Raw genomic sequence first — 24,665 nt, 5'->3', positions numbered from 1 at the left:
GAAATTTAAGCAGTTCAGAAAACATGTTTCTGAAAGTCAGCAGCTTGCGTGATAGGCGGCTCACAGGACAACAGCTTCAAGTACAGCTTAACACTTGTCGAAGTTAGCAAGTCTCAGTTGATGATTGTTGAAACTAATTTGGTTGTGGCTTTGGGTCTGTACTTCGCTGTCAGAGTTTCCTCTAGTTCCTCTAGTTCCCTTTTGATGGAAACGGTACTCACTGACACCTTGGCTTTCTTTGCATATTCTATCTTAAGTAAAGACCTACACTTTTGAGGGTTATAATGGTCTGTCTGTCTTCCTTTGTAAATCGAAAAATGTAAACCTTTTTTTTTTTTTACCTCTGGCAGTTTACCGCTTACCTTTGTACCATTTCAGGTCATGTCTGTCTGTCTGCAAATCTAAAAAGCAACTTTTTACTTTACGTGGAAAACTGCCAAATTATTTACAGTTTGTCTAATTTTTTAAAGTCCAATATAACTGTATGTCCTTGTTATAAGGGTGTTACAACAAGGGGAAAAAGTATATTTTACCGGTGAGCCCTGCAGTTAGAAACACACCCACATAAAAAAAAAATAATAATGCACATCAATATAAAGACAGGGCAGGACATACAACTAAACACAGCCTGAGACAGTTTACATGTTTCTTATTTTCCATGTCATTGCTAGTGCATACATGCTTTATAGACTTTTTAGATAATAAATGCAATGGCTTGTTTTAATGTAATTTTGGTTTATGCTCAATTGCTGAATTATTGCTACACTGTCACACGTTTATTTTTTATATTACACAGAATACTAATGTAACAAAGCTCTAATGACTGAAGTCAGTGTTGATGTTGACCTTTCTTTTTTACTCAAACATGAGCAGGTAGTAAAGCAAACGTCATCCTGTATGGAAGATTAACCTATATAAAACATCTTTAGTTCTGCCACCCAACACTATCTCTAAAGTTTATGGCTCACTGTAAAAACCTATTATTCCAATGGCATGTTAACACGTAGGTCCAGGTTTGTGCAAGTCTTTCCAGAAGTTAACCTGATCTGTGATAGTGTATGTAGTGGTGGCTATTATCTGCGAATAGCTGCAGCGATTATAAGGCACAGGAAAAAGTTGAAACAGGTTCTGACTGGGAGGGTCAGTGGGCTGGATACCCAGGTGTTTCATGCACAGTCCCAGATAGACATCCTCTATATAAATGGCTTTAACATGCCTGGATGCCTCCACTAGCTTCCTGGGCAGGTTTAACGACATGACATAGCCCAGTCCCAGAGCATAAGAAGGATAAAAATTGTCAGGGAAAACATTCTCAGGAAGGTACCATTTGGAGTTAGGGTCTCGTAGAACATGTGCCCATTTGGCCACCAGTCCAGTCATGTAGTCGTGCTGTGGTGCAGTCAGCAGCATGTGCACCAGGCTGTTCACATTGAGAAACATATCTGAGTCAATCTTCATGGCGTAGGAAGCGTTGGGGCAGCGAAAGCTCAGCCACTCCAGCATCATCATGGTCTTGATGGTCAGGTTTTTGTAGCTGTCTGTGAAGTCACTCTGCAGAAGGTCTCTATGTTCTCTGCTCTCCTGCAGCACCTGCTCTTGGAGCTTCTCTGCCCCTTCTCCACTTGGCAGTCCCAACAGGAAGAACAGACTCACCACTTTGCCCAGAATCAGACTCTCAGTGCCCCAGGTACTGCGGACGGCATCACGAGCCATCCTGTTGTGAGGTGCAACTGGCACCATTAGAACCAGGAAGGGATTCTTCTCCTGACATTCCTTAGGCTCATCCACAATGAAGTGATACTCATGAGGGTATTCCACATGGAAAGATCCTGGTGAAATATAAGGTTCAATTGGCACTGATTGTTTTGCCGGGAGGAGATTGGGTACAGTTAGTGCCTCTGTCACGGTTGAATTCTCCATGGTGGTATTAATGTTTGTGACACTGAGTTCAATTCCTTGTTGGAGAGTTGCATTCTGAATGACGGTGGCAGTACTGTTTGAGTATGTAGTAATGACAGGAACTACCGTACTCACAACTTGACCAAACCTCATCCACCATTTAGGGACTAAGTCCTCAGTCCTTTCCACTAGGTCAGTGTTGTAGATAATTAGGGTCAAAGCCAAAAAAACAATAAAGAAATAACAGCGATATCGTGACCATATCACAAACCTCCCTCTGTGGTCCATTTTCTGGTGAACAAGAGACAGACAGTTGACTTAACAATCATTAAACAGCATGATATTGTGACACAAGCTGACATTCTTCCAGTCAACAACAGAACTGATTTCAAATTCAAAGTAAAACTGCTGAAATGCCAATGTTTAATCTATAGGTCAAATAAGTCAAATGCTTTTCCGTGTACAGTAGCTACCTATTTTTATCATAAAAATTGTAAGCATACATGGATTGGATTAAAATCAGTACACATAATAATGTATGTATGCTTAAAAATGGTAAACAACGTTTAAGTTCCTGAATACCTCAAATGTATTCGAGCAGGTGGCTAACCTACCACTAGGTTTCTTGCAGTTACATTGATTGCATTTTACCCACCTTAATGTTAAGCTCTTACATATTAAGTTCATTTGTAAAATGTTGATGTTGAATATAAACAATACAGGAATAACATTTCTGAAAAGTAAACTACTTACCTTCCTCCTTTTTATTCAAGCCAGTCTCAAACATGGTTGAGAATACTCCTTAAGCAACTCATACCCTGTGAGGGTTGCAAAACTTCCACTTTGCTTATCTTCTATAGACAAACTTCCCCCACTGGTGAGAGGGTGGATGTTTGCAGGTTGGCGACATAACCTAGACCAACCCAGTTAAAGGTATTCAGAATGACACGTTCACGAATCACTTCTAACAGCCCTTATTCTCTAGAGTCTTTTACGTCTTCTTCTGTGGCTCAGGAAATGTCCCTCCTTCCATGTAACTATGGTACTGTCTCTAGAGTTACTGGGTATTATTGTAGGGACATGCAAATGTCATGTAACCATAGCACCCAGGTCGCTTTACTTAGAGAGAAACCACACCTATATTGACCAACCTATTTTTCCAGGTAACATTAGATCTCATATCGTATGTCTCATGCTTCAAATATAAATACTAAAACCACGACATTGTATTTTGAGAGCAAGTGGTAATTTTTGTTCAGTTAATAATCAGCATAGTTGTGTTATCAGACCTGTCACGTCTGTATTATTTTGTTAGGGCTGTATATGACATTTTAAAGAGTTCCCATTAAAGAATTTACAAGTAAAACATTTTACTTTATTTTAGATGTTTAGTAGAATGTTCTCGAACTTTTGTAAGTAGATATTTGTAAAATGTATACAACCTTCACCTTTTTAAAGAATGTTGCTGTGTCACAAATATGTAGTTCCAACCTGTAATTTAATATGTTAGCCACCTTTGTTTGTGGACCTAAATGAAACAGGAACAGGAACTTTAAATTGAGATTGTCTGCACTGTAAATGTCTGAACCACTTATTCATTATTGGTTCAAACAAGGAGCAGTCTAATTTGGATTAGTTTGACTGATTCTGCTGCCTCAAATAATCATGGATTGCCAGATCTATTGTGGTTTGTCAAAACAAGTTGTTTAACCTGCATGTTAAATCTGTGACTTTGATACTGTCACTGAGAACAGCTTGCTTCACATTTATTTGTGACTGGGATATATTGATTTTGTCATTTAAAAATCTACTGATCTTCTAATGTCTGTGGCTCAAAAAGGCTCAATTCTTTTGTAAAAATCTATGAATGTTCAATGCAGATGTAACCCAATTCAAATGTATATTAAAAAAATATATCAAGAGCAGAACTCATAATTACAATTTGAGTTCAATGAGAAAGGGTATAGTGTAATTTTCTTAGAAAATGTAACATTCTATAACATTTCCAGAGAAACGATATGGACAAACACAGCAGTATATTGCTGGGGGATAGGGCAACATGAACTCTCATACTGTGTAATGCAACTAAGATAATAGATATATATCATAGTATAAAACATGTTGTTATGTGTTATTACATGTTATGATTATGAATAACCTTCAAAGCAGGGAAACATATTTAAACAGACTTGTTGTAAATAGTTCAATTAATTACTTAATTATCTAAGACTATTTCCTTCAAACCATTTGAATATTATCTTTATTGTTCTAATGGTATTGAAAGCACAATTAGCAATGATAATGAAAAAAGTACTAAAGGATACTTTAAAACATAATGAATAGGCATCACTATACATTTGATGATAATTAGCAACAAATGTGTCCTTTCTGTAAAATCAGAGTGCAACATTGCACCCATGACTGCTATTAGTGTTGTAACAATACAACAACAAAATGAGAACTACCATAAGGTCTTAATAACAGTAATTGATTTAGATACAGGTGGGATTATAACAAAATAAACATGCAGAACTACCCTTTTAAGTCAATTTTAGTACAATAATACACACTATTGTATACAGTAGAATATAATGTGATATGAGTGAGACAATGTACAGTATACCATGCACAGATCATATCATTTACATGAAAAAGTGAGATGGAAGTCCAAAGTCTTCAAAAGGCTCCAGCTGGAAGTGTGGTTTTGTGACCTTTGTCCATCTCATCCAAGGAGATTAAACTGACTTTATCTGAAGGTGGCCAAGAGAGCTCCCGGTCCCTCCTGCTCTCCTGGGCATCCGCCGCCAGTTCTGCTCCCCTCTCTTCCTTCCACAGCCTCTCGTGCTCTTCTTTTAACTCCTGGTAAGAATGGGAGAACATGTGGAAGATGGAGGTGGCTGGGAAGGCCATGATGAGAATCCCGCTCAGGATGCTGCTCAGCGCCACCACCTGACCAGGGATGCTGCGTGGTACCATGTCGCCGTATCCCACCGTTGTCATAGAGATGATGGCCATGGCTTGTTTTAATGTAATTTTGGTTTATGCTCAATTGCTGAATTATTGCTACACTGTCACACGTTTATTTTTTATATTACACAGAATACTAATGTAACAAAGCTCTAATGACTGAAGTCAGTGTTGATGTTGACCTTTCTTTTTTACTCAAACATGAGCAGGTAGTAAAGCAAACGTCATCCTGTATGGAAGATTAACCTATATAAAACATCTTTAGTTCTGCCACCCAACACTATCTCTAAAGTTTATGGCTCACTGTAAAAACCTATTATTCCAATGGCATGTTAACACGTAGGTCCAGGTTTGTGCAAGTCTTTCCAGAAGTTAACCTGATCTGTGATAGTGTATGTAGTGGTGGCTATTATCTGCGAATAGCTGCAGCGATTATAAGGCACAGGAAAAAGTTGAAACAGGTTCTGACTGGGAGGGTCAGTGGGCTGGATACCCAGGTGTTTCATGCACAGTCCCAGATAGACATCCTCTATATAAATGGCTTTAACATGCCTGGATGCCTCCACTAGCTTCCTGGGCAGGTTTAACGACATGACATAGCCCAGTCCCAGAGCATAAGAAGGATAAAAATTGTCAGGGAAAACATTCTCAGGAAGGTACCATTTGGAGTTAGGGTCTCGTAGAACATGTGCCCATTTGGCCACCAGTCCAGTCATGTAGTCGTGCTGTGGTGCAGTCAGCAGCATGTGCACCAGGCTGTTCACATTGAGAAACATATCTGAGTCAATCTTCATGGCGTAGGAAGCGTTGGGGCAGCGAAAGCTCAGCCACTCCAGCATCATCATGGTCTTGATGGTCAGGTTTTTGTAGCTGTCTGTGAAGTCACTCTGCAGAAGGTCTCTATGTTCTCTGCTCTCCTGCAGCACCTGCTCTTGGAGCTTCTCTGCCCCTTCTCCACTTGGCAGTCCCAACAGGAAGAACAGACTCACCACTTTGCCCAGAATCAGACTCTCAGTGCCCCAGGTACTGCGGACGGCATCACGAGCCATCCTGTTGTGAGGTGCAACTGGCACCATTAGAACCAGGAAGGGATTCTTCTCCTGACATTCCTTAGGCTCATCCACAATGAAGTGATACTCATGAGGGTATTCCACATGGAAAGATCCTGGTGAAATATAAGGTTCAATTGGCACTGATTGTTTTGCCGGGAGGAGATTGGGTACAGTTAGTGCCTCTGTCACGGTTGAATTCTCCATGGTGGTATTAATGTTTGTGACACTGAGTTCAATTCCTTGTTGGAGAGTTGCATTCTGAATGACGGTGGCAGTACTGTTTGAGTATGTAGTAATGACAGGAACTACCGTACTCACAACTTGACCAAACCTCATCCACCATTTAGGGACTAAGTCCTCAGTCCTTTCCACTAGGTCAGTGTTGTAGATAATTAGGGTCAAAGCCAAAAAAACAATAAAGAAATAACAGCGATATCGTGACCATATCACAAACCTCCCTCTGTGGTCCATTTTCTGGTGAACAAGAGACAGACAGTTGACTTAACAATCATTAAACAGCATGATATTGTGACACAAGCTGACATTCTTCCAGTCAACAACAGAACTGATTTCAAATTCAAAGTAAAACTGCTGAAATGCCAATGTTTAATCTATAGGTCAAATAAGTCAAATGCTTTTCCGTGTACAGTAGCTACCTATTTTTATCATAAAAATTGTAAGCATACATGGATTGGATTAAAATCAGTACACATAATAATGTATGTATGCTTAAAAATGGTAAACAACGTTTAAGTTCCTGAATACCTCAAATGTATTCGAGCAGGTGGCTAACCTACCACTAGGTTTCTTGCAGTTACATTGATTGCATTTTACCCACCTTAATGTTAAGCTCTTACATATTAAGTTCATTTGTAAAATGTTGATGTTGAATATAAACAATACAGGAATAACATTTCTGAAAAGTAAACTACTTACCTTCCTCCTTTTTATTCAAGCCAGTCTCAAACATGGTTGAGAATACTCCTTAAGCAACTCATACCCTGTGAGGGTTGCAAAACTTCCACTTTGCTTATCTTCTATAGACAAACTTCCCCCACTGGTGAGAGGGTGGATGTTTGCAGGTTGGCGACATAACCTAGACCAACCCAGTTAAAGGTATTCAGAATGACACGTTCACGAATCACTTCTAACAGCCCTTATTCTCTAGAGTCTTTTACGTCTTCTTCTGTGGCTCAGGAAATGTCCCTCCTTCCATGTAACTATGGTACTGTCTCTAGAGTTACTGGGTATTATTGTAGGGACATGCAAATGTCATGTAACCATAGCACCCAGGTCGCTTTACTTAGAGAGAAACCACACCTATATTGACCAACCTATTTTTCCAGGTAACATTAGATCTCATATCGTATGTCTCATGCTTCAAATATAAATACTAAAACCACGACATTGTATTTTGAGAGCAAGTGGTAATTTTTGTTCAGTTAATAATCAGCATAGTTGTGTTATCAGACCTGTCACGTCTGTATTATTTTGTTAGGGCTGTATATGACATTTTAAAGAGTTCCCATTAAAGAATTTACAAGTAAAACATTTTACTTTATTTTAGATGTTTAGTAGAATGTTCTCGAACTTTTGTAAGTAGATATTTGTAAAATGTATACAACCTTCACCTTTTTAAAGAATGTTGCTGTGTCACAAATATGTAGTTCCAACCTGTAATTTAATATGTTAGCCACCTTTGTTTGTGGACCTAAATGAAACAGGAACAGGAACTTTAAATTGAGATTGTCTGCACTGTAAATGTCTGAACCACTTATTCATTATTGGTTCAAACAAGGAGCAGTCTAATTTGGATTAGTTTGACTGATTCTGCTGCCTCAAATAATCATGGATTGCCAGATCTATTGTGGTTTGTCAAAACAAGTTGTTTAACCTGCATGTTAAATCTGTGACTTTGATACTGTCACTGAGAACAGCTTGCTTCACATTTATTTGTGACTGGGATATATTGATTTTGTCATTTAAAAATCTACTGATCTTCTAATGTCTGTGGCTCAAAAAGGCTCAATTCTTTTGTAAAAATCTATGAATGTTCAATGCAGATGTAACCCAATTCAAATGTATATTAAAAAAATATATCAAGAGCAGAACTCATAATTACAATTTGAGTTCAATGAGAAAGGGTATAGTGTAATTTTCTTAGAAAATGTAACATTCTATAACATTTCCAGAGAAACGATATGGACAAACACAGCAGTATATTGCTGGGGGATAGGGCAACATGAACTCTCATACTGTGTAATGCAACTAAGATAATAGATATATATCATAGTATAAAACATGTTGTTATGTGTTATTACATGTTATGATTATGAATAACCTTCAAAGCAGGGAAACATATTTAAACAGACTTGTTGTAAATAGTTCAATTAATTACTTAATTATCTAAGACTATTTCCTTCAAACCATTTGAATATTATCTTTATTGTTCTAATGGTATTGAAAGCACAATTAGCAATGATAATGAAAAAAGTACTAAAGGATACTTTAAAACATAATGAATAGGCATCACTATACATTTGATGATAATTAGCAACAAATGTGTCCTTTCTGTAAAATCAGAGTGCAACATTGCACCCATGACTGCTATTAGTGTTGTAACAATACAACAACAAAATGAGAACTACCATAAGGTCTTAATAACAGTAATTGATTTAGATACAGGTGGGATTATAACAAAATAAACATGCAGAACTACCCTTTTAAGTCAATTTTAGTACAATAATACACACTATTGTATACAGTAGAATATAATGTGATATGAGTGAGACAATGTACAGTATACCATGCACAGATCATATCATTTACATGAAAAAGTGAGATGGAAGTCCAAAGTCTTCAAAAGGCTCCAGCTGGAAGTGTGGTTTTGTGACCTTTGTCCATCTCATCCAAGGAGATTAAACTGACTTTATCTGAAGGTGGCCAAGAGAGCTCCCGGTCCCTCCTGCTCTCCTGGGCATCCGCCGCCAGTTCTGCTCCCCTCTCTTCCTTCCACAGCCTCTCGTGCTCTTCTTTTAACTCCTGGTAAGAATGGGAGAACATGTGGAAGATGGAGGTGGCTGGGAAGGCCATGATGAGAATCCCGCTCAGGATGCTGCTCAGCGCCACCACCTGACCAGGGATGCTGCGTGGTACCATGTCGCCGTATCCCACCGTTGTCATAGAGATGATGGCCATGGCTTGTTTTAATGTAATTTTGGTTTATGCTCAATTGCTGAATTATTGCTACACTGTCACACGTTTATTTTTTATATTACACAGAATACTAATGTAACAAAGCTCTAATGACTGAAGTCAGTGTTGATGTTGACCTTTCTTTTTTACTCAAACATGAGCAGGTAGTAAAGCAAACGTCATCCTGTATGGAAGATTAACCTATATAAAACATCTTTAGTTCTGCCACCCAACACTATCTCTAAAGTTTATGGCTCACTGTAAAAACCTATTATTCCAATGGCATGTTAACACGTAGGTCCAGGTTTGTGCAAGTCTTTCCAGAAGTTAACCTGATCTGTGATAGTGTATGTAGTGGTGGCTATTATCTGCGAATAGCTGCAGCGATTATAAGGCACAGGAAAAAGTTGAAACAGGTTCTGACTGGGAGGGTCAGTGGGCTGGATACCCAGGTGTTTCATGCACAGTCCCAGATAGACATCCTCTATATAAATGGCTTTAACATGCCTGGATGCCTCCACTAGCTTCCTGGGCAGGTTTAACGACATGACATAGCCCAGTCCCAGAGCATAAGAAGGATAAAAATTGTCAGGGAAAACATTCTCAGGAAGGTACCATTTGGAGTTAGGGTCTCGTAGAACATGTGCCCATTTGGCCACCAGTCCAGTCATGTAGTCGTGCTGTGGTGCAGTCAGCAGCATGTGCACCAGGCTGTTCACATTGAGAAACATATCTGAGTCAATCTTCATGGCGTAGGAAGCGTTGGGGCAGCGAAAGCTCAGCCACTCCAGCATCATCATGGTCTTGATGGTCAGGTTTTTGTAGCTGTCTGTGAAGTCACTCTGCAGAAGGTCTCTATGTTCTCTGCTCTCCTGCAGCACCTGCTCTTGGAGCTTCTCTGCCCCTTCTCCACTTGGCAGTCCCAACAGGAAGAACAGACTCACCACTTTGCCCAGAATCAGACTCTCAGTGCCCCAGGTACTGCGGACGGCATCACGAGCCATCCTGTTGTGAGGTGCAACTGGCACCATTAGAACCAGGAAGGGATTCTTCTCCTGACATTCCTTAGGCTCATCCACAATGAAGTGATACTCATGAGGGTATTCCACATGGAAAGATCCTGGTGAAATATAAGGTTCAATTGGCACTGATTGTTTTGCCGGGAGGAGATTGGGTACAGTTAGTGCCTCTGTCACGGTTGAATTCTCCATGGTGGTATTAATGTTTGTGACACTGAGTTCAATTCCTTGTTGGAGAGTTGCATTCTGAATGACGGTGGCAGTACTGTTTGAGTATGTAGTAATGACAGGAACTACCGTACTCACAACTTGACCAAACCTCATCCACCATTTAGGGACTAAGTCCTCAGTCCTTTCCACTAGGTCAGTGTTGTAGATAATTAGGGTCAAAGCCAAAAAAACAATAAAGAAATAACAGCGATATCGTGACCATATCACAAACCTCCCTCTGTGGTCCATTTTCTGGTGAACAAGAGACAGACAGTTGACTTAACAATCATTAAACAGCATGATATTGTGACACAAGCTGACATTCTTCCAGTCAACAACAGAACTGATTTCAAATTCAAAGTAAAACTGCTGAAATGCCAATGTTTAATCTATAGGTCAAATAAGTCAAATGCTTTTCCGTGTACAGTAGCTACCTATTTTTATCATAAAAATTGTAAGCATACATGGATTGGATTAAAATCAGTACACATAATAATGTATGTATGCTTAAAAATGGTAAACAACGTTTAAGTTCCTGAATACCTCAAATGTATTCGAGCAGGTGGCTAACCTACCACTAGGTTTCTTGCAGTTACATTGATTGCATTTTACCCACCTTAATGTTAAGCTCTTACATATTAAGTTCATTTGTAAAATGTTGATGTTGAATATAAACAATACAGGAATAACATTTCTGAAAAGTAAACTACTTACCTTCCTCCTTTTTATTCAAGCCAGTCTCAAACATGGTTGAGAATACTCCTTAAGCAACTCATACCCTGTGAGGGTTGCAAAACTTCCACTTTGCTTATCTTCTATAGACAAACTTCCCCCACTGGTGAGAGGGTGGATGTTTGCAGGTTGGCGACATAACCTAGACCAACCCAGTTAAAGGTATTCAGAATGACACGTTCACGAATCACTTCTAACAGCCCTTATTCTCTAGAGTCTTTTACGTCTTCTTCTGTGGCTCAGGAAATGTCCCTCCTTCCATGTAACTATGGTACTGTCTCTAGAGTTACTGGGTATTATTGTAGGGACATGCAAATGTCATGTAACCATAGCACCCAGGTCGCTTTACTTAGAGAGAAACCACACCTATATTGACCAACCTATTTTTCCAGGTAACATTAGATCTCATATCGTATGTCTCATGCTTCAAATATAAATACTAAAACCACGACATTGTATTTTGAGAGCAAGTGGTAATTTTTGTTCAGTTAATAATCAGCATAGTTGTGTTATCAGACCTGTCACGTCTGTATTATTTTGTTAGGGCTGTATATGACATTTTAAAGAGTTCCCATTAAAGAATTTACAAGTAAAACATTTTACTTTATTTTAGATGTTTAGTAGAATGTTCTCGAACTTTTGTAAGTAGATATTTGTAAAATGTATACAACCTTCACCTTTTTAAAGAATGTTGCTGTGTCACAAATATGTAGTTCCAACCTGTAATTTAATATGTTAGCCACCTTTGTTTGTGGACCTAAATGAAACAGGAACAGGAACTTTAAATTGAGATTGTCTGCACTGTAAATGTCTGAACCACTTATTCATTATTGGTTCAAACAAGGAGCAGTCTAATTTGGATTAGTTTGACTGATTCTGCTGCCTCAAATAATCATGGATTGCCAGATCTATTGTGGTTTGTCAAAACAAGTTGTTTAACCTGCATGTTAAATCTGTGACTTTGATACTGTCACTGAGAACAGCTTGCTTCACATTTATTTGTGACTGGGATATATTGATTTTGTCATTTAAAAATCTACTGATCTTCTAATGTCTGTGGCTCAAAAAGGCTCAATTCTTTTGTAAAAATCTATGAATGTTCAATGCAGATGTAACCCAATTCAAATGTATATTAAAAAAATATATCAAGAGCAGAACTCATAATTACAATTTGAGTTCAATGAGAAAGGGTATAGTGTAATTTTCTTAGAAAATGTAACATTCTATAACATTTCCAGAGAAACGATATGGACAAACACAGCAGTATATTGCTGGGGGATAGGGCAACATGAACTCTCATACTGTGTAATGCAACTAAGATAATAGATATATATCATAGTATAAAACATGTTGTTATGTGTTATTACATGTTATGATTATGAATAACCTTCAAAGCAGGGAAACATATTTAAACAGACTTGTTGTAAATAGTTCAATTAATTACTTAATTATCTAAGACTATTTCCTTCAAACCATTTGAATATTATCTTTATTGTTCTAATGGTATTGAAAGCACAATTAGCAATGATAATGAAAAAAGTACTAAAGGATACTTTAAAACATAATGAATAGGCATCACTATACATTTGATGATAATTAGCAACAAATGTGTCCTTTCTGTAAAATCAGAGTGCAACATTGCACCCATGACTGCTATTAGTGTTGTAACAATACAACAACAAAATGAGAACTACCATAAGGTCTTAATAACAGTAATTGATTTAGATACAGGTGGGATTATAACAAAATAAACATGCAGAACTACCCTTTTAAGTCAATTTTAGTACAATAATACACACTATTGTATACAGTAGAATATAATGTGATATGAGTGAGACAATGTACAGTATACCATGCACAGATCATATCATTTACATGAAAAAGTGAGATGGAAGTCCAAAGTCTTCAAAAGGCTCCAGCTGGAAGTGTGGTTTTGTGACCTTTGTCCATCTCATCCAAGGAGATTAAACTGACTTTATCTGAAGGTGGCCAAGAGAGCTCCCGGTCCCTCCTGCTCTCCTGGGCATCCGCCGCCAGTTCTGCTCCCCTCTCTTCCTTCCACAGCCTCTCGTGCTCTTCTTTTAACTCCTGGTAAGAATGGGAGAACATGTGGAAGATGGAGGTGGCTGGGAAGGCCATGATGAGAATCCCGCTCAGGATGCTGCTCAGCGCCACCACCTGACCAGGGATGCTGCGTGGTACCATGTCGCCGTATCCCACCGTTGTCATAGAGATGATGGCCATGGCTTGTTTTAATGTAATTTTGGTTTATGCTCAATTGCTGAATTATTGCTACACTGTCACACGTTTATTTTTTATATTACACAGAATACTAATGTAACAAAGCTCTAATGACTGAAGTCAGTGTTGATGTTGACCTTTCTTTTTTACTCAAACATGAGCAGGTAGTAAAGCAAACGTCATCCTGTATGGAAGATTAACCTATATAAAACATCTTTAGTTCTGCCACCCAACACTATCTCTAAAGTTTATGGCTCACTGTAAAAACCTATTATTCCAATGGCATGTTAACACGTAGGTCCAGGTTTGTGCAAGTCTTTCCAGAAGTTAACCTGATCTGTGATAGTGTATGTAGTGGTGGCTATTATCTGCGAATAGCTGCAGCGATTATAAGGCACAGGAAAAAGTTGAAACAGGTTCTGACTGGGAGGGTCAGTGGGCTGGATACCCAGGTGTTTCATGCACAGTCCCAGATAGACATCCTCTATATAAATGGCTTTAACATGCCTGGATGCCTCCACTAGCTTCCTGGGCAGGTTTAACGACATGACATAGCCCAGTCCCAGAGCATAAGAAGGATAAAAATTGTCAGGGAAAACATTCTCAGGAAGGTACCATTTGGAGTTAGGGTCTCGTAGAACATGTGCCCATTTGGCCACCAGTCCAGTCATGTAGTCGTGCTGTGGTGCAGTCAGCAGCATGTGCACCAGGCTGTTCACATTGAGAAACATATCTGAGTCAATCTTCATGGCGTAGGAAGCGTTGGGGCAGCGAAAGCTCAGCCACTCCAGCATCATCATGGTCTTGATGGTCAGGTTTTTGTAGCTGTCTGTGAAGTCACTCTGCAGAAGGTCTCTATGTTCTCTGCTCTCCTGCAGCACCTGCTCTTGGAGCTTCTCTGCCCCTTCTCCACTTGGCAGTCCCAACAGGAAGAACAGACTCACCACTTTGCCCAGAATCAGACTCTCAGTGCCCCAGGTACTGCGGACGGCATCACGAGCCATCCTGTTGTGAGGTGCAACTGGCACCATTAGAACCAGGAAGGGATTCTTCTCCTGACATTCCTTAGGCTCATCCACAATGAAGTGATACTCATGAGGGTATTCCACATGGAAAGATCCTGGTGAAATATAAGGTTCAATTGGCACTGATTGTTTTGCCGGGAGGAGATTGGGTACAGTTAGTGCCTCTGTCACGGTTGAATTCTCCATGGTGGTATTAATGTTTGTGACACTGAGTTCAATTCCTTGTTGGAGAGTTGCATTCTGAATGACGGTGGCAGTACTGTTTGAGTATGTAGTAATGACAGGAACTACCGTACTCACAACTTGACCAAACCTCATCCACCATTTAGGGACTAAGTCCTCAGTCCTTTCCACTAGGTCAGTGTTGTAGATAATTAGGGTCAAAGCCAAAAAAACAATAAAGAAATAACAGCGATATCGTGACCATATCACAAACCTCCCTCTGTGGTCCATTTTCTGGTGAACAAGAGACAGACAGTTGACTTAACAATCATTAAACAGCATGATATTGTGACACAAGCTGACATTCTTCCAGTCAACAACAGAACTGATTTCAAATTCAAAGTAAAACTGCTGAAATGCCAATGTTTAATCTATAGGTCAAATAAGTCAAATGCTTTTCCGTGTACAGTAGCTACCTATTTTTATCATAAAAATTGTAAGCATACATGGATTGGATTAAAATCAGTACACATAATAATGTATGTATGCTTAAAAATGGTAAACAACGTTTAAGTTCCTGAATACCTCAAATGTATTCGAGCAGGTGGCTAACCTACCACTAGGTTTCTTGCAGTTACATTGATTGCATTTTACCCACCTTAATGTTAAGCTCTTACATATTAAGTTCATTTGTAAAATGTTGATGTTGAATATAAACAATACAGGAATAACATTTCTGAAAAGTAAACTACTTACCTTCCTCCTTTTTATTCAAGCCAGTCTCAAACATGGTTGAGAATACTCCTTAAGCAACTCATACCCTGTGAGGGTTGCAAAACTTCCACTTTGCTTATCTTCTATAGACAAACTTCCCCCACTGGTGAGAGGGTGGATGTTTGCAGGTTGGCGACATAACCTAGACCAACCCAGTTAAAGGTATTCAGAATGACACGTTCACGAATCACTTCTAACAGCCCTTATTCTCTAGAGTCTTTTACGTCTTCTTCTGTGGCTCAGGAAATGTCCCTCCTTCCATGTAACTATGGTACTGTCTCTAGAGTTACTGGGTATTATTGTAGGGACATGCAAATGTCATGTAACCATAGCACCCAGGTCGCTTTACTTAGAGAGAAACCACACCTATATTGACCAACCTATTTTTCCAGGTAACATTAGATCTCATATCGTATGTCTCATGCTTCAAATATAAATACTAAAACCACGACATTGTATTTTGAGAGCAAGTGGTAATTTTTGTTCAGTTAATAATCAGCATAGTTGTGTTATCAGACCTGTCACGTCTGTATTATTTTGTTAGGGCTGTATATGACATTTTAAAGAGTTCCCATTAAAGAATTTACAAGTAAAACATTTTACTTTATTTTAGATGTTTAGTAGAATGTTCTCGAACTTTTGTAAGTAGATATTTGTAAAATGTATACAACCTTCACCTTTTTAAAGAATGTTGCTGTGTCACAAATATGTAGTTCCAACCTGTAATTTAATATGTTAGCCACCTTTGTTTGTGGACCTAAATGAAACAGGAACAGGAACTTTAAATTGAGATTGTCTGCACTGTAAATGTCTGAACCACTTATTCATTATTGGTTCAAACAAGGAGCAGTCTAATTTGGATTAGTTTGACTGATTCTGCTGCCTCAAATAATCATGGATTGCCAGATCTATTGTGGTTTGTCAAAACAAGTTGTTTAACCTGCATGTTAAATCTGTGACTTTGATACTGTCACTGAGAACAGCTTGCTTCACATTTATTTGTGACTGGGATATATTGATTTTGTCATTTAAAAATCTACTGATCTTCTAATGTCTGTGGCTCAAAAAGGCTCAATTCTTTTGTAAAAATCTATGAATGTTCAATGCAGATGTAACCCAATTCAAATGTATATTAAAAAAATATATCAAGAGCAGAACTCATAATTACAATTTGAGTTCAATGAGAAAGGGTATAGTGTAATTTTCTTAGAAAATGTAACATTCTATAACATTTCCAGAGAAACGATATGGACAAACACAGCAGTATATTGCTGGGGGATAGGGCAACATGAACTCTCATACTGTGTAATGCAACTAAGATAATAGATATATATCATAGTATAAAACATGTTGTTATGTGTTATTACATGTTATGATTATGAATAACCTTCAAAGCAGGGAAACATATTTAAACAGACTTGTTGTAAATAGTTCAATTAATTACTTAATTATCTAAGACTATTTCCTTCAAACCATTTGAATATTATCTTTATTGTTCTAATGGTATTGAAAGCACAATTAGCAATGATAATGAAAAAAGTACTAAAGGATACTTTAAAACATAATGAATAGGCATCACTATACATTTGATGATAATTAGCAACAAATGTGTCCTTTCTGTAAAATCAGAGTGCAACATTGCACCCATGACTGCTATTAGTGTTGTAACAATACAACAACAAAATGAGAACTACCATAAGGTCTTAATAACAGTAATTGATTTAGATACAGGTGGGATTATAACAAAATAAACATGCAGAACTACCCTTTTAAGTCAATTTTAGTACAATAATACACACTATTGTATACAGTAGAATATAATGTGATATGAGTGAGACAATGTACAGTATACCATGCACAGATCATATCATTTACATGAAAAAGTGAGATGGAAGTCCAAAGTCTTCAAAAGGCTCCAGCTGGAAGTGTGGTTTTGTGACCTTTGTCCATCTCATCCAAGGAGATTAAACTGACTTTATCTGAAGGTGGCCAAGAGAGCTCCCGGTCCCTCCTGCTCTCCTGGGCATCCGCCGCCAGTTCTGCTCCCCTCTCTTCCTTCCACAGCCTCTCGTGCTCTTCTTTTAACTCCTGGTAAGAATGGGAGAACATGTGGAAGATGGAGGTGGCTGGGAAGGCCATGATGAGAATCCCGCTCAGGATGCTGCTCAGCGCCACCACCTGACCAGGGATGCTGCGTGGTACCATGTCGCCGTATCCCACCGTTGTCATAGAGATGATGGCCATGGCTTGTTTTAATGTAATTTTGGTTTATGCTCAATTGCTGAATTATTGCTACACTGTCACACGTTTATTTTTTATATTACACAGAATACTAATGTAACAAAGCTCTAATGACTGAAGTCAGTGTTGATGTTGACCTTTCTTTTTTACTCAAACATGAGCAGGTAGTAAAGCAAACGTCATCCTGTATGGAAGATTAACCTATATAAAACATCTTTAGTTCTGCCACCCAACACTATCTCTAAAGTTTATGGCTCACTGTAAAAACCTATTATTCCAATGGCATGTTAACACGTAGGTCCAGGTTTGTGCAAGTCTTTCCAGAAGTTAACCTGATCTGTGATAGTGTATGTAGTGGTGGCTATTATCTGCGAATAGCTGCAGCGATTATAAGGCACAGGAAAAAGTTGAAACAGGTTCTGACTGGGAGGGTCAGTGGGCTGGATACCCAGGTGTTTCATGCACAGTCCCAGATAGACATCCTCTATATAAATGGCTTTAACATGCCTGGATGCCTCCACTAGCTTCCTGGGCAGGTTTAACGACATGACATAGCCCAGTCCCAGAGCATAAGAAGGATAAAAATTGTCAGGGAAAACATTCTCAGGAAGGTACCATTTGGAGTTAGGGTCTCGTAGAACATGTGCCCATTTGGCCACCAGTCCAGTCATGTAGTCGTGCTGTGGTGCAGTCAGCAGCATGTGCACCAGGCTGTTCACATTGAGAAACATATCTGAGTCAATCTTCATGGCGTAGGAAGCGTTGGGGCAGCGAAAGCTCAGCCACTCCAGCATCATCATGGTCTTGATGGTCAGGTTTTTGTAGCTGTCTGTGAAGTCACTCTGCAGAAGGTCTCTATGTTCTCTGCTCTCCTGCAGCACCTGCTCTTGGAGCTTCTCTGCCCCTTCTCCACTTGGCAGTCCCAACAGGAAGAACAGACTCACCACTTTGCCCAGAATCAGACTCTCAGTGCCCCAGGTACTGCGGACGGCATCACGAGCCATCCTGTTGTGAGGTGCAACTGGCACCATTAGAACCAGGAAGGGATTCTTCTCCTGACATTCCTTAGGCTCATCCACAATGAAGTGATACTCATGAGGGTATTCCACATGGAAAGATCCTGGTGAAATATAAGGTTCAATTGGCACTGATTGTTTTGCCGGGAGGAGATTGGGTACAGTTAGTGCCTCTGTCACGGTTGAATTCTCCATGGTGGTATTAATGTTTGTGACACTGAGTTCAATTCCTTGTTGGAGAGTTGCATTCTGAATGACGGTGGCAGTACTGTTTGAGTATGTAGTAATGACAGGAACTACCGTACTCACAACTTGACCAAACCTCATCCACCATTTAGGGACTAAGTCCTCAGTCCTTTCCACTAGGTCAGTGTTGTAGATAATTAGGGTCAAAGCCAAAAAAACAATAAAGAAATAACAGCGATATCGTGACCATATCACAAACCTCCCTCTGTGGTCCATTTTCTGGTGAACAAGAGACAGACAGTTGACTTAACAATCATTAAACAGCATGATATTGTGACACAAGCTGACATTCTTCCAGTCAACAACAGAACTGATTTCAAATTCAAAGTAAAACTGCTGAAATGCCAATGTTTAATCTATAGGTCAAATAAGTCAAATGCTTTTCCGTGTACAGTAGCTACCTATTTTTATCATAAAAATTGTAAGCATACATGGATTGGATTAAAATCAGTACACATAATAATGTATGTATGCTTAAAAATGGTAAACAACGTTTAAGTTCCTGAATACCTCAAATGTATTCGAGCAGGTGGCTAACCTACCACTAGGTTTCTTGCAGTTACATTGATTGCATTTTACCCACCTTAATGTTAAGCTCTTACATATTAAGTTCATTTGTAAAATGTTGATGTTGAATATAAACAATACAGGAATAACATTTCTGAAAAGTAAACTACTTACCTTCCTCCTTTTTATTCAAGCCAGTCTCAAACATGGTTGAGAATACTCCTTAAGCAACTCATACCCTGTGAGGGTTGCAAAACTTCCACTTTGCTTATCTTCTATAGACAAACTTCCCCCACTGGTGAGAGGGTGGATGTTTGCAGGTTGGCGACATAACCTAGACCAACCCAGTTAAAGGTATTCAGAATGACACGTTCACGAATCACTTCTAACAGCCCTTATTCTCTAGAGTCTTTTACGTCTTCTTCTGTGGCTCAGGAAATGTCCCTCCTTCCATGTAACTATGGTACTGTCTCTAGAGTTACTGGGTATTATTGTAGGGACATGCAAATGTCATGTAACCATAGCACCCAGGTCGCTTTACTTAGAGAGAAACCACACCTATATTGACCAACCTATTTTTCCAGGTAACATTAGATCTCATATCGTATGTCTCATGCTTCAAATATAAATACTAAAACCACGACATTGTATTTTGAGAGCAAGTGGTAATTTTTGTTCAGTTAATAATCAGCATAGTTGTGTTATCAGACCTGTCACGTCTGTATTATTTTGTTAGGGCTGTATATGACATTTTAAAGAGTTCCCATTAAAGAATTTACAAGTAAAACATTTTACTTTATTTTAGATGTTTAGTAGAATGTTCTCGAACTTTTGTAAGTAGATATTTGTAAAATGTATACAACCTTCACCTTTTTAAAGAATGTTGCTGTGTCACAAATATGTAGTTCCAACCTGTAATTTAATATGTTAGCCACCTTTGTTTGTGGACCTAAATGAAACAGGAACAGGAACTTTAAATTGAGATTGTCTGCACTGTAAATGTCTGAACCACTTATTCATTATTGGTTCAAACAAGGAGCAGTCTAATTTGGATTAGTTTGACTGATTCTGCTGCCTCAAATAATCATGGATTGCCAGATCTATTGTGGTTTGTCAAAACAAGTTGTTTAACCTGCATGTTAAATCTGTGACTTTGATACTGTCACTGAGAACAGCTTGCTTCACATTTATTTGTGACTGGGATATATTGATTTTGTCATTTAAAAATCTACTGATCTTCTAATGTCTGTGGCTCAAAAAGGCTCAATTCTTTTGTAAAAATCTATGAATGTTCAATGCAGATGTAACCCAATTCAAATGTATATTAAAAAAATATATCAAGAGCAGAACTCATAATTACAATTTGAGTTCAATGAGAAAGGGTATAGTGTAATTTTCTTAGAAAATGTAACATTCTATAACATTTCCAGAGAAACGATATGGACAAACACAGCAGTATATTGCTGGGGGATAGGGCAACATGAACTCTCATACTGTGTAATGCAACTAAGATAATAGATATATATCATAGTATAAAACATGTTGTTATGTGTTATTACATGTTATGATTATGAATAACCTTCAAAGCAGGGAAACATATTTAAACAGACTTGTTGTAAATAGTTCAATTAATTACTTAATTATCTAAGACTATTTCCTTCAAACCATTTGAATATTATCTTTATTGTTCTAATGGTATTGAAAGCACAATTAGCAATGATAATGAAAAAAGTACTAAAGGATACTTTAAAACATAATGAATAGGCATCACTATACATTTGATGATAATTAGCAACAAATGTGTCCTTTCTGTAAAATCAGAGTGCAACATTGCACCCATGACTGCTATTAGTGTTGTAACAATACAACAACAAAATGAGAACTACCATAAGGTCTTAATAACAGTAATTGATTTAGATACAGGTGGGATTATAACAAAATAAACATGCAGAACTACCCTTTTAAGTCAATTTTAGTACAATAATACACACTATTGTATACAGTAGAATATAATGTGATATGAGTGAGACAATGTACAGTATACCATGCACAGATCATATCATTTACATGAAAAAGTGAGATGGAAGTCCAAAGTCTTCAAAAGGCTCCAGCTGGAAGTGTGGTTTTGTGACCTTTGTCCATCTCATCCAAGGAGATTAAACTGACTTTATCTGAAGGTGGCCAAGAGAGCTCCCGGTCCCTCCTGCTCTCCTGGGCATCCGCCGCCAGTTCTGCTCCCCTCTCTTCCTTCCACAGCCTCTCGTGCTCTTCTTTTAACTCCTGGTAAGAATGGGAGAACATGTGGAAGATGGAGGTGGCTGGGAAGGCCATGATGAGAATCCCGCTCAGGATGCTGCTCAGCGCCACCACCTGACCAGGGATGCTGCGTGGTACCATGTCGCCGTATCCCACCGTTGTCATAGAGATGATGGCCCACCAGTAGGAAGCCGGAATGCTGCTAAATCGATGCTGTGGGGCAGTAGCGGCGTACGGTGCCAGCTCGCTCTCGGCTAGATGGACTAGCGGGGAGAAGAGGGCCACAGCCACGCAGACAAAGAGCAGCAGCAGGCCAAACTCACGCATGCTGCGTTGCATAGTTAGCCCCAGGGTCTGCAAACCAAGGGAGTGGCGTGCCAGGCGCATCACGTAGAGAATACGCAAGGCCCGCATCATTCGCAGGATCAGGCCCAGTTTATCCAAGTATCCCCTTCCTGGTCCGGCGTTTCCGTTTTCCAGAGACTTGTCTGTGTCCCCCATAGCCAGAGATATATAGTAGGGTAGGATGGCAATGGCATCAATTATGTTGAGGGGGCCACGGACAAAGGCCAGCTTGCTACGAGCGTGGAGGAACCGCATAATGAACTCCAGTGAAAACCAAGCCACGCACACAGTCTCCACCACAAACATGGTGTGACATTTCTGTGAACACTCACCCTGCAAACAGCAAAGGACAGAGGAACAAAGTGGAGACACCCATTAGGTGCGATGGGACAGACTAGTGTCTTCTATCTGCAACAGTATATGTTCTTTACTTACCTTGGTTTCCTCCTCACGGAGATCAGGCATGGTGCTGATACACAGGCTGATGACTGTGACGGCAACCATAACTATGGAGAAGCAGGCAAACACCTTCCCTGCAAGGCCGGAGAGTGGGTTCTCCACTACCTCCCTCAACATGCTCATCAGTCTTCGATAGCCCTTCTCCGCCACAGGGGGGGGTTTCTTTAGCTCCATTCTCATCTGCCTCCACTCTTCCTCTTTACGCTCACGCTCAGCCATGTCCTCCACACGACTCATCATCCGGCGCCGGCAGCAACGCTCCATGTAGGCCGGGTCCACACCCCAGTAGTCAAGCTCGTCGTGCAGCGACATGGCACACAGCTCACGCAGCAGCCTCAGCTTCCCGGCTACCAGGAAGTTGAAGATGACACGGAAGGCTGCCGGGTTGCGGTCGAAAAAGAACTCACGTCTGGTTTCATCATAGTCATCACAGAGGCGTGCTATCTCTTCAGGGCTGGTGCAGAACCGTAGGTGGCCGAGGCGACTAAGGGGGAACTGGTCCAGGGTACTCCAGAGAAATGTATAATGGTTACCGCCTACATTGATTAGGGCCTGAAGGTTGTGGTCAACCACATGCAAGGACTCTGAACCACGGAGCAGTTGAGCGCGCTGATAATAAACACCCTTGATGGTCTCGGTCTCTGTAATCTCGGTGAAGAAACGGTCGAGGCTGCTGTTGTCACTGCTGACAGAGTAAGCACCAAAGTCATGGTTGGCATTGCTGATGATAGGCATTGTGGCATTGGGATGTGTTACAGCACAGCCGTAGAGGTGTTTGAGAAGGACAACACTGGAAAAGAGGCACAAACAAGGAGCAACAAATATGTGAATAAAAACGCAGGCTCACTCAAATGATGCTCATCAAATATCTATCAAATATCTTCTACCTTTTCACACAACTGAGCTGACATTGACTGTTAGTGAGACATACACAGCTTGGCTTACTAGTTCTAGAGAATGTTACTGGTTGGCAAGGTTGTCAGCTGTATCCTGACAAAATTGTGATACCTTGGCCTCTGCTACAAACTTCACACTAATGAAGTAAGCACGTCTGAAAATGGGTCTAGAAATAGTTAGGTCTATATCGTCTGTATAATTACATCAATGAAGAAGCACAGAACAGTTAGCGAAAAAGTGCCCGAAAGGTGTCTCACCTCAATCCTAAGTGACAATTGTTTTTCTCCTTTGGTCACGTTTTGAAGAAAATGCTATCCTGATGCAGCCTTTCCTTGGTTAGCCTTCAAGGGCTGTGAACAAAATCCATTGATTTGTTCATAGGGACTTTTCGAAGCACTGGCGAAAATTTCAAAATCAAAATAGTAGTTTGGAAGAACTTTTATCTGGAAAATGTTACTTTGCAACCATGACAGTTATTTTACGGCTAGAATAGATGACGTGGGCACGCGGATACATTTGTCGTCAACCTGTTAATGTTTCCCATAGCGCATCTTCCGCTATAAGGAGATGATACCGCGGGCTTTAGGAATTTATGAGATTTTTATCCGTGTCAATACTTCATTTTCATTGGTGAGCGCCAAGAGGCGGCGTCAAGGGCGCTTTGGAGGAGTTGGGAATTACAGCGATTATCTAACGGCGATGTCCTCCGAAAACCTGCTGTTCTCATCTGTTTGACAGGCTGATAACCTCCACATCCCCCCACCCCCCCCCCCCCCCCCCCCCCCCCCCCCGTCTTTCTCTCTATCTCTCTCTCTCTCCTTGTTGGAGGACTGGGATAAACTATTGGTCAAATGAGACATACTGTGATACTTTGTTTTAATGCATATACATCCTGATTGACAAAGTTAGAAGATGCAGACATCAAAAGAGAAAGGGGAGTTATGCAGGACAAAAGATAAATATTTAAGTATATATGTATGTATTTCAGAATCAGAAAGTCTCTGATTCTAACGGTTTAAGTTTGCATACACACCAACAAACATGCACACAAACTATCACAAGCTATTAAATTGCATAAGTAGCCCATACAACAGCTCTTTCATTGCGGAATAGGCAACTGAATATACTTTGTACATCTTTTGAAAAAAGGGATGGTCATTCTGCATTCTGTGGAAAATCTTAGAGGTACAGTGTCTCCAGATGACAAGTAAGATAAAGGTTAATGCAGAATCTGTAAGTGGAGACTTCCTGAATATAGACTGATAACCGACTGCCTGACAAAAGTCCTATTTCCAGATAGGAGTGGATTTGGACTGGTAGAAGCCATTCTATGACATTGGTCGAAGGTGACCCCAAATGTAAATAGACAAGTTACAAGAAAGTTGTCAGTAGAGATCCAATTTCAAGGCATTTGCCTGGCAT

General features: G+C 39.7%; 6 protein-coding genes across 6 annotated transcripts; all 6 read right to left on the bottom strand.

Moving 5' to 3' along the window:
• Window positions 1-2,990, bottom strand: LOC124482302 (beta-1,3-galactosyltransferase 2-like). Its single transcript, XM_047042833.1, has 2 exons — window positions 2,653-2,990; window positions 1-2,190 (listed from the first exon to the last, which is right to left on the bottom strand). The coding sequence occupies exon 2, from the start codon at window positions 2,185-2,187 to the stop codon at window positions 997-999; it is 1,191 nt and encodes a 396-aa protein (XP_046898789.1). The 5' UTR covers window positions 2,188-2,190; window positions 2,653-2,990; the 3' UTR covers window positions 1-996.
• Window positions 2,991-4,145: 1,155 nt separating this feature from the next.
• Window positions 4,146-7,205, bottom strand: LOC124482304 (beta-1,3-galactosyltransferase 2-like). The gene is made up of 2 exons (XM_047042836.1): window positions 6,855-7,205; window positions 4,146-6,392 (listed from the first exon to the last, which is right to left on the bottom strand). The coding sequence occupies exon 2, from the start codon at window positions 6,387-6,389 to the stop codon at window positions 5,199-5,201; it is 1,191 nt and encodes a 396-aa protein (XP_046898792.1). The 5' UTR covers window positions 6,390-6,392; window positions 6,855-7,205; the 3' UTR covers window positions 4,146-5,198.
• A 1,142-nt stretch (window positions 7,206-8,347) lies between these two features.
• On the bottom strand, window positions 8,348-11,674 carry LOC124482303 (beta-1,3-galactosyltransferase 2-like). Its single transcript, XM_047042834.1, has 2 exons — window positions 11,057-11,674; window positions 8,348-10,594 (listed from the first exon to the last, which is right to left on the bottom strand). Exon 2 carries the CDS (start codon window positions 10,589-10,591, stop codon window positions 9,401-9,403), a length of 1,191 nt encoding a protein of 396 aa, XP_046898790.1. The 5' UTR covers window positions 10,592-10,594; window positions 11,057-11,674; the 3' UTR covers window positions 8,348-9,400.
• Window positions 11,675-13,602: 1,928 nt separating this feature from the next.
• Window positions 13,603-14,526, bottom strand: LOC124482040 (beta-1,3-galactosyltransferase 2-like). Its single transcript, XM_047042365.1, has one exon. The coding sequence runs from the start codon at window positions 14,524-14,526 to the stop codon at window positions 13,603-13,605; it is 924 nt and encodes a 307-aa protein (XP_046898321.1).
• On the bottom strand, window positions 14,042-19,749 carry LOC124482305 (beta-1,3-galactosyltransferase 2-like). Its single transcript, XM_047042837.1, has 2 exons — window positions 15,259-19,749; window positions 14,042-14,796 (listed from the first exon to the last, which is right to left on the bottom strand). The coding sequence occupies exon 1, from the start codon at window positions 18,993-18,995 to the stop codon at window positions 17,805-17,807; it is 1,191 nt and encodes a 396-aa protein (XP_046898793.1). The 5' UTR covers window positions 18,996-19,749; the 3' UTR covers window positions 14,042-14,796; window positions 15,259-17,804.
• A 1,204-nt stretch (window positions 19,750-20,953) lies between these two features.
• Window positions 20,954-23,872, bottom strand: LOC124482301 (potassium voltage-gated channel subfamily G member 4-like). The gene is made up of 3 exons (XM_047042832.1): window positions 23,501-23,872; window positions 22,323-23,136; window positions 20,954-22,220 (listed from the first exon to the last, which is right to left on the bottom strand). The coding sequence occupies exons 2-3, from the start codon at window positions 23,079-23,081 to the stop codon at window positions 21,384-21,386; spliced, it is 1,596 nt and encodes a 531-aa protein (XP_046898788.1). The 5' UTR covers window positions 23,082-23,136; window positions 23,501-23,872; the 3' UTR covers window positions 20,954-21,383.
• Window positions 23,873-24,665: the final 793 nt, after the last annotated feature.

This window comes from Hypomesus transpacificus, chromosome 19 (genome assembly GCF_021917145.1).
Source record: "Hypomesus transpacificus isolate Combined female chromosome 19, fHypTra1, whole genome shotgun sequence".
NCBI lineage: Eukaryota > Metazoa > Chordata > Actinopteri > Osmeriformes > Osmeridae > Hypomesus > Hypomesus transpacificus.
Note: the sequence above shows the minus strand (reverse complement) of the source record. Positions and strands in the feature narration are given on the sequence as shown.